The sequence below is a fragment of the Babylonia areolata genome, chromosome 5 (assembly GCF_041734735.1).
Source record: "Babylonia areolata isolate BAREFJ2019XMU chromosome 5, ASM4173473v1, whole genome shotgun sequence".
NCBI classification, from domain to species: domain Eukaryota; kingdom Metazoa; phylum Mollusca; class Gastropoda; order Neogastropoda; family Buccinidae; genus Babylonia; species Babylonia areolata.
In genome coordinates this window covers 31675997-31688297 of record NC_134880.1, presented here as the reverse complement: position 1 = coordinate 31688297, position 12301 = coordinate 31675997, and the positions used below count along the sequence as shown (strand labels likewise).

Sequence of the window (12301 nt, the reverse complement as noted above, 5' to 3'; positions counted from 1 at the left end):
AAGGCCTTCAGCATCAGCCACGACACATGGGAGCTGAATGCAATGGACAGACCAAAGTGGCGTTCAGCTGTCCACAAAGGCGCCAAATCCTGTGAGGCCAACAGAATCGCTGCAGCAGAGCAACGCAAACAGGCCAGGAAAAGCAGTGCCAGCAAGTCCCCGACAGCCGCCACCATCCCCTGTCCACACTGCGTCAGAACCTTCTGGGTGCAGATTGGCCGGACCAGTCATCTGCGCACCCACAGAGCCCAACCAACCCACCCCCAGGATGACTAGATGGTCCTCGTCGATCCCGACGGACGAACCACACACACATCTTATCGTATTTTCCCTCAGTGCCTGAACTGATCTGAGCTTTCCTGCCAGAGTGCAGAATGCCTAAATTTACTTTACACAGATCTTCTCTTGGATAGATCTTGTCGCTGAGTGTAATGGATGAGAATATGAACTATCACCTCCATGGAATGTTTTAGAACGAGTGCTGATGACAAAGACTATTGCATCGACACTTTAGGTCACTCGGCTGAGGGTTAAGTGGGGATCCATTACTATTTCTGTCTGCAAGTAAAGATAACAGCAGTTCGAGGATAATGGCACCACAGACGTCAAACACAGCACAGTGCTGAACAGAACATCCGTGGTTTGATCCCAGCAGGCCTGTTTGTTTGGGGGGTTTTGTTGTTGTTTTCTTTCAAAGCTTTTTTCATATTTAATACAGGACTCATTTTTACGATTTTTTAAATGTACTTTTTTCTCTCATGATTTCTTTACTGGAAACAGTGTGTGTCGCAAGTAAGTCTTGAAGACCTTGCCTCTCTTGTTTTGTGTGTTTTCAGGCAAATTTACTATTTCAGTTATCAATGCATGCACTCATTTTGTTGAATGCATTACTGTTTTGTGCTGTGACTAAGACTTGCTTGGTTATTACAACTTGAGTCCCAATAGTGGGAGAGGGTATGTCTGATCCAGTTGATCTTCATAAGGTCCAATGTGCTGCTTGATGGTTTGGTACCCTTGTTCACTGGTGATGTGATCAGTGTTTATGATGTATAGCATCTTGCAGTAAGACCTCATTTCAACGACTTGGATTCTTCTTCCCAAATCCTCCCTGAGGGTCCATGTCTCATATGCACACAAGATGATGATGATGATATGGAAATAACCAGTGAGTGCAGGATCCTGATCTTCTTGTTCAAGGAGATATTGTGCTTTCATACAGGTTTTAGTCTGGACACTGCTGTTGTCTTTGTGACCGTTGAAAGGATTTCTGGTCTGGATCCTTTATAAGTTTATTGCTAATGATAGATCCCAGGTAAGTGAACAGTGAAACACTTTTTTTTTTTGCTGCCCCATTCATCTGCACCGTTTCAGTGGCATTACTCCCACGCCGCTCATTTAGATTCCCCCATACACTGCCACACCCGGGTTCATCCGTCGCAGTTCCAGCGTTGGCAGTCCACAGGGAACCATCGATGTTAGGTCGCCAGAAGGCCACACACCAGAGGAGACCCTGCACTGCTGCTGAGTCACTTCGGTGGTGTTCAGTGGTGCCTGTTCTGTTTTAACGTACTTAGGACACCACCTACTAAGCCCCCTACTAACGACAATAATGGCTTAGTTGCAGAGCCAGACTGAGTGAGCGTCCCTCCCAGAGTGAAGACCGCCACCAAGTCCCTCAAACAACAGCCAGCCATGAATCTGCCAACACTGACGACATTGATAGGACTCACCCCAAGCACGGAAGTGGAGGGGCATCGAAACTGAGGTCACCATGAGAGCAGGGCATGAAAGGCCACAGACTTTGAGACTATTTTGTTTATATTGATGACGATGAAGGAGGAGGAGGATGACGATGATGATGACGATGTTGCTATGGAGGTCCATTTTGGTTTGGGACTGCGTGACAAGGCTGTACTCTACGCTTCCTGTCATGATGATATCCCGGCGTTAACCAGGCCCGAGAGATACAGACACTTGCAGTGTTGGTCAGGTAATTAGAGCAACACACCCAAAGACGCATCCTTGAAGTGGATGACACTCGACTGTGTGGTCCCAGTCTCCCCATTTAAGCCCACAGCACACTCAACTCTGGGTAGGAGCCGGCCACAGGCCGAAAAACACACCTCCGCTGGGATTCGAACCTGCGTCCTCCCAGCCGTCAGTCCGCAACGCTAACCACTTCACCACGGCGGCTGGTTATGTCATTATGGTTATGGTTAAGTGAAACACTTTCTAGCTTTGGTCCATGGACATTGTATCAGTAGTGATAGTGGTGCTGTGGCTGCCATTAATTTGCTCTTTTTGGCACTGATTTCCACGCCGTATCTTCTTGACGTTTCTTCTAACAAGCTTGATGAGTTCTTGCTCACTGCCTGCCAGACCATTCATGACATCTGTGAAGCACAGCTTTGTGAGGGTTCTTCCTCCAACGCTGACTGTGCTGACATTGTGAAAAGAACATAAAAATCAGTATGTTCATTGTAGCCATTCAAGTTAAGAAAGGTAAGGAATAGGAAGAAGATGTGTTAGAAGACACTGTAGACCAGACAAACTTACTTTCAAAAAACGTACTGTGATTTAAACTTCTTTTTTTTCTTCAAAGCTATCAAATTTGATGCTTTTATTTCTATTGTGTGAGCACAAAGCAACATGAGCCTAGAAACAAAAATCCTTCTGCAATATTATTATGTGTAGAATGCGGAAAAAAATAACTATGTGCAACAAAAGAAGGTACTTATATTTTTAACTCACTCTGGATGATGGAACGCTATAGCATTCCTGATGTAAGGTAGCGTTCCGCCGTCCGGATATTGCGGTTTCAACAATTAAAATTTTTTTTCCACATTTTCCTCATGGGGTAGCATAAAAATCGCGGCTACACCGGGCATTGTGAACGTGTCAAGGGTCGAATGGAAAATTTCTTTGTGAGGTTCAGTAACTATACACTCACTAGCCAGCCTTTGACCTTGGTACCCCGCATGACAAGCTAATCTGCATAAGTATCGAAAATGGCATTTCAGGTGATACAAGTGGAAATTTTTGGTGCAAACTAGATCATGACAGTGGCTTTTTACTGCTGCTGAAGTCATTGAAATGCTACAAACTGAATGTTTCGACATCGACGAGGATGATGAAGACGTTGAATAAAGTATCTGCAGTGAAGAAAGCTACCAGCAAGAAGGTGCTGACAGTGACTCAGCTTCTGAGGGCTGTGATGAGAGGGAAGGGGTTGGGCATACACACGACATGAGGAGAGGGGTCAGTGGATCAAGTACAGGGAGTTTCATTCAGTTACTTTGTGTTTTGTATTTTTTGTGATTTTTTTCCTGGCCTTAACAAATGGGTCATCTGCAAGGGAAAAAACTACTCATCCGGAGTGAGTTAATCAATTTTTAAATTACCTACCATCAAAAATTGCAACAGTTATTCCTCTTGGCATGGGATTTCATGGGTAATTAGTGCTGGGTGACCTGAGTGTAAGAGGGTTAAAAAAGAAAACAGAATGTATGAAGTCACATCTCCCATATCATCAAGCATGCAACATGTATGCACAACATCACATTAACATGCACACATACTTACACACATAAAGACCATCAAATCTGACAAAGCAGAAAGCTTGTGTACAGCACTCACCTTGACTCTGTCTAGAAAGAGAGACTGCAGAAACTCCTGCCACACCTGCACAGGTTTGCTCATCACCTTGATGCACACTTCCTGCCATCCAGCTGTGTCCCCAGTCTGCACATGTAGCGATAACAGACGACATTAAAATAAAGAAACAATCTTATCCTCTTGGCTGCGTTGTTGACGTACAGCGTACGTCATGAAATGTCGCTCACCAATGCTGTATTGACATGCACCGTACGTCATGTTACAACGTTATATGTTTCGAGACCAGCATTACAGAAAATGCAGTCTGCTAACCATTAAATTAGCTACCCTGAAAGCTCTTTATCTCCCGAGTTCCATAAGCTAAAATTATTCATCGGATTGTCATATTTATGGCGAAAGTTTTGCAAGTTTGTACGAAGCTCAAGTTGTGTTTGCAAAGCCATGGCTGAACGCAGATAAACCCAAACACTTGCACTAATATTGAAAGAAATCTTTCGCGATGCAAACAGTAGAGATGAAGATTGTGGACTGAGATAGAACTGCATGAAGTTGATGCAGAAGACGCTGATTTTGACATGGAGGGGGGTGGGAGGTGGAGTTGCTTGACGAAACTGAAGACAGACAAGCTCAGCTGATTCAAGATGCAGGTGGGTGTTTACGAGGTTTGTCAGTTTATTATTTTGCTTTCTGTTTGTTGTAACAATGAACATGACTGCATTGTGTGTGTTTTGAATGTGTTAGCTGTGGTAAGTAGCTTTGTCAGTCACTGATCAGTGTATGTGTGTGAGAGAGAAAGTCACGTGTGTACTGTGTGTGACCAACGCTGTGCGAGGGGGCGTGGCTTGCTGGCTGGCTCAGTGTTGATGACATCGTGTGTCACTCGCCAAGAGCTTTCTGTGAATTCATTCCCGAGTGTGTATTGGTTTGTTGTTGTTGTTTGTGTGTGTGTGTGTGTGTGTGTGTGAGTGGGGGAGGGGCTGGGGAGTGGGGGAGGAGCCGGGGAGAGGGTGGGGGGCGGGAGGGGGTGTGTGAGGAGATGTTTACTAAACTGAAATCAGAGAATGATATACAGAATTGTATGCCTAAATTACTTTGTAAAGAGTGTGTGTGTGTGTGTGTGTGTGTGTGTGTGTGTGTGTGTGTGTGTGTGAAATGAAATGAAATGAAATTATGGTGCTTAGAGCCTCGCCGACCACTAAGGCCATCTCAAGGCTATCGCCGCGTCAATTACTACTACAAGGCTAAAAAAAAACAACCAATTAAAACGAGTCACCACTTCAAACTTTCCACTCCAAAGTTAAAAAAAAACTTCCATAGTTTAAAACCTTCAAATCTGGTTAAAAAGGTTCACTTCTTTTAAGAAGTCCATCAGCGCCCACGGAGGGACATCACGAAACAAAGTCTTCAAAGAAACCGCCGTGTAATGTCTGCGTGTGTGTGTGTGTGTGTGTGTGTGTGTGTTATTTTGTTTTGTATGAGAAAGAATGGAGTGTGGCATACCATGAACCAGTTTCAGTGTGTGTGTGTTGGGGGGTTGGGTGGGGGGTAAGTGTGTGTGTTTGTATTTCAGCTTCTGAAAACAATCAGAAATAAAATGGTACCATTTCATAACCTTTTTATATGTAACAACAAAAACAACAACAACAAACTTAGTCTTTTATGCAATGTGTTTCAGGTATGCAGCATGGTGATGATCATGATGTTCATCCTGGGCCATCTGGAGTTGACATCTTGCCACAAACCTGCAGCTGAAGACCAGCAGCAGCAAGACCAAAGTGCAGTAAACAAGCCTCCAGCAATTCTGGATTACAACAAAAACATGGGTGCCATGGACCATCATGACCAACAGCTGCAGCCCTACGATGCCACAAGGAAAACCCTGAAGTGGTACAAATAGCTGTGTGTGCATTTTCTACAAATTGCCATGCTGAATGCACACATCCTCTACAAAAAAGCAGGCAACAGCAGTACACTCCTGGACTTCCAGAAGGATGTAATAGTGCCATGATTTTTGGTGACCAAGACCCAGACACTGCTACAGATGACCACACTGTTCGTCTGTGTGGACGACACTTCATTGATGTCATTCCACCTACCCCACAGAAGTCCTTGCTACAAAGGAGGTGCAGAGTCTGCTGGAAGAAAGGGCAAAGAAAGGATGTGAGGTTCTACTGCCCAGACTGACCCAGAAAACCAGCACTGTGTCTTGAAGACTGTTTCCGCAAGTACCACACACAGCGATTTTACTGGCGATAGATGCTGGGTGAGTACACCCTTTTTATTGTTTGTGTGGACTGTGTTGGAAACTTATGAACCTGGACACAGCCTTTGACAGTGTGAAATGAAATTATGGTGCTTAGAGCCTCGCCGACCACTAAGGCCATCTCAAGGCTATCGCCGCGTCAATAACTACTACAAGGATAAAAAAAAAAACAACCAATTAAAACGAGTCACCACTTCAAACTTTCACTCCAAAGTTAAAAGAAAACTTCCATAGTTTAAAACCTTCAAATCTGGTTAAAAAGGTTCACTTCTTTTAAGAAGTCCATCAGCGCCCACGGAGGGACATCACGAAACAAAGTCTTCAAAGAAACCGCCGTGTAATGTCTGCGTCTAACGTCATGCAGATCCCAACAGTCAAGGAGCACGTGTTTCACGGTGAGAGGCTCGTCACAGGGAATGCATCGAGGGGCCTCCTCCCCCTTCAACAAGTAAGAATGAGTAAAAAAAGTGTGCCCCGTACGCAGTCTGCACAGCACAGACTCCTCCTTTCTGTTCTTCACCCCCGAAGGGAGGGTCTCTTTTAGGTCCGGACGGATCTGGAAGAGCTTGTTGTCCGTCTGGGTGTTCCATTCCTCTTGCCAAAGATCCTTGACGTAAGTGTTGACCTTCCGCTTCATGTCTGTATAGGGTACCAAGGATCTGGACAATTCTTTCTTTACAGCGTTCCTGGCCAGCAGGTCCGCCCTTTCGTTACCACGAATGCCAACATGTCCGGGAACCCAGGCCAACACAACCTCGTATCCTTTCTTCGTTGCGAGAGTAAAAGTTTCATAAAATTCCAGCAGTTTGGGATGAGTGATATTCCTGCAGGCGATCGCCTCCAGGGCTGACAGGGAGTCGGAAAAGATCATGAATCTCTTCTGTTTCGAAGAGAGAACCATTTTTAACCCCAGAACCAGTGCGGTCAGTTCCGCGGTGTACACCGAGCTGTCAGACAGGATGTGTTCCGTTGAGGGCCGGTCAGGAAAGGCGGGACAGAACGCAGATGCGGCGACTCCGTCCTCTGACTTGGAACCGTCAGTGAAGATGCTTTGAAAAGTGGGGAATTTGTGGCACAGTTCCGAAAAGTAGGTTCTGTAGGCCAGAGAACTGGTGGTGTCCTTACGGTACGAGGCCAGATCGAATTGGACCTCAGGTGTTGTAAAGGTCCACGGAGGGCTGTCAGGGAACTTAGAGAAATCCGAGATGCCACCGACATCCAGATCGGCCTTTTCTAAGTGCGGCTGAATGTGGAGTCCGAGAGGAGGTATGCAGTTTGGGTTGTCTGTAAATTTCTTATCGAAAGGGTTGTTGAATACAGCGTCGTAAGCAGGGTTTGTAGGTTCAGAGAACAATTTCAGATAATAGTTCAGGGTCAGCTTCAGTCTGCGGTTGGAAAGAGGCGGTTCCCCCGCCTCTGCGTACAGGCTGTGCACAGGGGTGGTGCGGAAAGCACCTAAGCTGAGACGGAGCCCTTGGTGGTGTACAGGGTCCAACAGTTTCAGATAGGACGGTCTGGCCGAGCCGTATACCACACTTCCATAATCCAGTTTGGACCGGACCAGGGCTCTGTAGAGGTGCAAGAGAGTTCTCTTATCAGCACCCCAGTTCGTGTGTGCCACAACTCGGATGATGTTAAGGGCTTTTTGGCAAGATATTTTCAGCTGTTTAATGTGGCTGAGGAAGTTCAGCTTCTGATCGAAGATGACCCCTAAAAATCTGGCTTCCTTGACCGCCGGGATGGTGGATGTTCCCAGACGGATTTCAGGGTCTGGATAGAACTGGCGAAAATTATGAAAATGGATGCATTCAGTTTTGGAGGACGAAAACGTGAAGCCATTCTCCTCTGCCCAACACTGGATCTTGTTGACGCAGAGCTGAAGCCGTCGCTGGATGCTGGCGTACGTGCTGCCGGTTGCATATAAGGCAAAATCATCTGAACGGATTGAACGATGTCATTAATTTTGATGCTGAAAAGAGCCGGTGACAGGATGCTCCCTTGCGGGACACCCAGCTCCTGCTCGTGAATGTCGGACAGGGTGGTGCCGACTCTCACCTGGAATTGTCTGTCTTGTAAAAAATTGTGGATGAACTGAGGCAGGTGTCCTCGGAAGCCGAGCTTGTGCAAGTCGGAAAGAATACCAAATTTCCACGTGGTATCGTAAGCTTTCTCCAAGTCGAAAAATATGGCCACCACATGTTGTTTGTTTACAAATGCATTTCTGACAGTGGTTTCCAGACGGACCAGATGGTCAACGGTAGAGCGATGCTTGCAGAAACCGCACTGTTCTTTCGCCAGAAGGCCGTCGGTCTCTAGTTTCCACATCAGTCTACCGTTGACCATCTTCTCCATCAGTTTGCAGATGCAGCTGGTCAGTGCTATTGGGCGGTAGTTGGAGGGGTTCGAGGGGTCTTTTCCCGGTTTCGGCAGCGGGATTATGAGGGCTTTCCGCCAGGAGGGTGGAAAGAAGCCTGTGACCCAGATGTGGTTATAAACTTTAAGCAGGGTGTCCAGACAGGTTTGGGGAAGGTGCTTTAGGAGTTTATAATGGACCTCGTCCATTCCTGGACAGGAATCCGTACAGGTCTGAAGGGCAGATTTAAGTTCATTCATTGTGAAAGGAAGGTTGTAATTCTCTGTGTTGTCGGAAAAGAAGTTACATGGTGTTTTTTCTGACAGGTTTTTGGTTTTAAGCGAGCAGATTTGTTAGCAGATCTCGAGTTCTGTTCTATTGTGGAGGCAAGCAAATTGGCAACTGCTTTCTTCTCTGTGACCAGAGCGTCTGAAAGTTTAAGATGGTGAAAGGTCGGGCATACGTTTTTGCCCTTAATTCTTTTTAAAACCCTCCACACTTTCTTCTTGGGTGTGTTGGAGGTTAAGGAAGAGCAAAAATCTCTCCATGACTTCCTCTGGCTCTTTTTAAAAACATACCTGGCTTTCGCCCTCAGCTGTTGATGGGTTCGAACGCTATCGGTCTCCGGTCTCAGAAAGACACGTCGCTGCGCTCTCTTCCGAGACTTGCGGGCCTCCCGACATTCCGCGTTGAACCAGGGCGTTCTAGGGACCTGAGGCTTGGAGGTAGACGATGGGACTGCTGCTTTGGCGCAATCTAAAACGATCCGAGTCAGAGCGTCAGCAGGGTCCTTGCTTTTCAATACTGTTTCTTCCTGCAGCTCCGCTCTTATCTTGGTGGTAAAAAAACTCCAGTCTGCTTTGTCGTAATACAGGCGGTCAGGCAGAGAGTCACCTTCTCCATCTGTGGGGCGGAGGACGACAGGAAAGTGGTCACTCCCGTGCAGATCGTCGTGCACTTTCCACTCGTAGTCCAGGACCAACGATGGATCGCAGACCGACAGATCTAAACACGAGAGCTTTCCAGAGGACAGATGCAGGTAAGTGGGAGACTTGTCGTTAAGACAACACAAGTCCATGTCTGAAAGAAGGTTTTCCAAGAGAAGACCTCGGGCTGATGTCATCTCACTTCCCCAGAGCGGGGAGTGTCCATTGAAGTCGCCCAACAGTAAAAACGGACGTGGGAGCTGGTCGACCAGGTTCATGAGGTCCTGCCTCAGAACGCGGACGGAAGGAGGAAGATAGAGAGAGCAGACAGTGATGGTTTTCTCAAGCGTGACTCTGACTGCCACCGCCTGTAAAGGGGTGCTTAAAAGAACTGTACTGTATAAAAGGGACTTGCGAATAAAAAGAGCGACACCTCCCGTCAATCCCTCTTGCTTCGGTTGAGCGGGTTTAAAAACGGAGTTAAAACTAGAGAGAGATAAAACCTTGCCATCTCTTTGCAGAGTCTCCTGCAGCGCCAGCACTGAGGGTTTCAAAGCACGACAAAGCAGCTGGAGTTCCTGAAAATTGGCGTGGAACCCCCGGATGTTCCAGTGGATCACTGCCATTAAAAAAGGTTAAAATAATAAAGCAGCAGCCTATTCCATCGCTACCCCCTGCTCCTGTGCTTGCGGTGGCTCAAGGTCCGCCAGGATGGAATATTTGTTTTTTGAAATAAATTTTTCGGATTCCGACCGAGTCGGAATATCCACCACCTCGGCCCCTCCCGATCCCGCCGAGGCCGCAACCCTCCCCTCCTTGAGTTTTGGAGGTAGGGGGGGTTTCCGGCCACTTCCGCCAGCCCGAGGGCCAGGCAGACGAGAGGCGGGGCAAGGGGTGCCGGGGGGTGGGGTGGGGCGGGAGGAGGACAACGTGCCTCCGCCCGAGGCTTTTCTCTCCCGCCCAGCAGCCCCTGAGGACTGCCGCACAGGATGGGAAGGGGTGGACACGGCGTCTCCACCCAAGGCCAACGGTTCCGACGAGGCGGCTAAGTCGTCCGTCTGCGTTCCTGTGGACGTCGTCTGGACCGCGACGTCCACCATCCTGGGTCTGACGACAGAGGCATACGACACCTTAGGCGACGCGGCCTCCACCTGTTTCCTTGCCTCAAAGAAGGAAATTTTCTTTTCTGTCTTGACTTTCTGGATTTGTTTCTCTTTTTTCCAGACGGGGCAGTCTTTCGATGAGGACGGGTGGCCACCTCCGCAGTTCGCACACCGGGCTGCACTGACGCAATCGCCCTGGTGCGCCGCCTTCGAACAGGTGCCACACGCCTCTTCCTCCTTACATCGGTCCCTGACGTGTCCGAATTTCTGACATTTAAAGCATCTCAGGGGGGACGGCACATACAAGCTTACGCTGACCATGAGGTATCCGACCCGAATGTCCTTGGGGACATCCGGGCAGCAGAAGGTGAGGAAGAAAGTGTTGGTCGGGACTCTGTCCGACCCCTTCCTCACCGTCACCCTGTACACGTCGGTCACTCCCTGAGAGGACAGCTCGCTCTTGATCTCGGCCTCAGACACACCTTTCAACTCCGGGCATCTGATGACCCCCTTTGAGCAGTTGAGGCCTTTGTGAGGGGAAACCTTCACCGCCCTATCCACGAAAGTGGTCGCCTTGAGAAGGAGCTGTGTCTGCCTTTTGGATTCCGTCTGAACTAAAAATGCTCCGCTCCTCAGCCTCTTGATGGACTTCAGCGATCCTGCCAGACACTGAAAGCCCTTCTGGATAGCGAAGGGGCTGAGAGCCGACAACAGCTTGTCGTCATCAGCGCCCTCCATCACCAGCCACGATGGCCAAAATCCAGAGGTCTCAACGACCTCCGAATCGGAGTCTGAGTCATCCGTTCCTTGTCTTCTTCTTTTACCCGAGCCAGGGGGGTGTAGTTTTTTGGAAGTCATGTTGAAAAAAAAGTGAATTCATCCCTCCCTTACCCACCCACCATGGGGTCCAACTTAGGGGCCAGGGTCAAGGGAACACCAGCTTGACCCCTTCCAGGTTTTGGGAGGGATATACGACCAACAGTCCAGCTCCAACGTGTTCCCCCCCGATCATGCCCAGCTCCTGGGGACAGAGAACCGAGCACTACGGGGGTTACCTTCGTCAGCCACTAAACTGCCAGTCTTGACCCAGCCCCACGAAGGGGTAGCCGATTGACACACACGGGCCAATGTGTGCCGCCTGTCTTAGGAGAGGTCCGAGCCAAAGGGATGTGTTGAGAGCAGCGTGCTCTCTCAATCCCCAGGATCTCATTCCCCTCCATCACAGGTCGCGCCGCACGGCAAACACGGCAGGCCTAAAGAAGGCCGCAGAGAAAAAAAGAATGTGGAAAAGAAGGCTTGATGGGGAGCTGAGGACAGAAAAGAGGCAGTAAAAAGAAGAATAGAGAACAGCGAAAGGGACAGTGGGTCACGTTTAGTTTGGGCCTCACTCACGACCTGTTCGGCATGGGAAGCCCTATCAGGGGCATCAGTACAAAACCACCACTTATTCAGCCCTGACAGCTACGATGGCTATGTAGGCTGTCAATTAAGACCTGGGATCAGAGCACCAAACCCCAAGAAGCACTGATGCCCCCGCCGACATAGCTCGCTTGATCACTGGCCACTAAGCCTCCCGACCACGACAAGGTAGTGACCCTCCCGGGAGTGGGTCAGGAGAACACCAGCCTGACCCCCTCCAGGTTTCGGGAGGCTTTGACAGTGTGTGTGGTTGATCACAACAGTCACAAGAAAGACTGGTAAATAACCTGGTTGATGTTGTAGCACCTACATGATGGAATGACAGTCCCAATTTTTTTTTTATTGCATTTTATGGAATTTTTGTGTCAGATTGGCTCATTATTTGAACATGTGAGTATTAAAAACAAAATCTTCGTTCATTTTCCTTTCATTTGATATCTACTTTTATGCACTTATCTTCTGTACTTTTTGAAATATAAGCAAATTAAAATCATTGGCGTGTTTTTCTTGTTTTTCTGAAAATTTTCTCAGCATAGGCTATAGCAAAACGTACTAGCAGTGAAGGGGTTAAAGTGTTGGCGATAATAATGTGGAGTTGTCAAACAATGGGTGATCACAACAC

At 48.0% G+C, this 12301-nt stretch overlaps 1 protein-coding gene across 2 annotated transcripts in view; it reads right to left on the bottom strand.

Moving 5' to 3' along the window:
- The window catches only part of LOC143282024 (conserved oligomeric Golgi complex subunit 1-like), a 324386-nt gene that overhangs the window by 165560 nt on the left and 146525 nt on the right, over positions 1 to 12301 (bottom strand). For both annotated transcript variants that reach the window (XM_076587450.1, XM_076587449.1), the window contains exon 15: positions 3637 to 3741. In XM_076587450.1, the coding sequence (XP_076443565.1) occupies positions 3637 to 3741 (105 nt within the window). The remainder of the gene's footprint in view (positions 1 to 3636; positions 3742 to 12301) is intronic.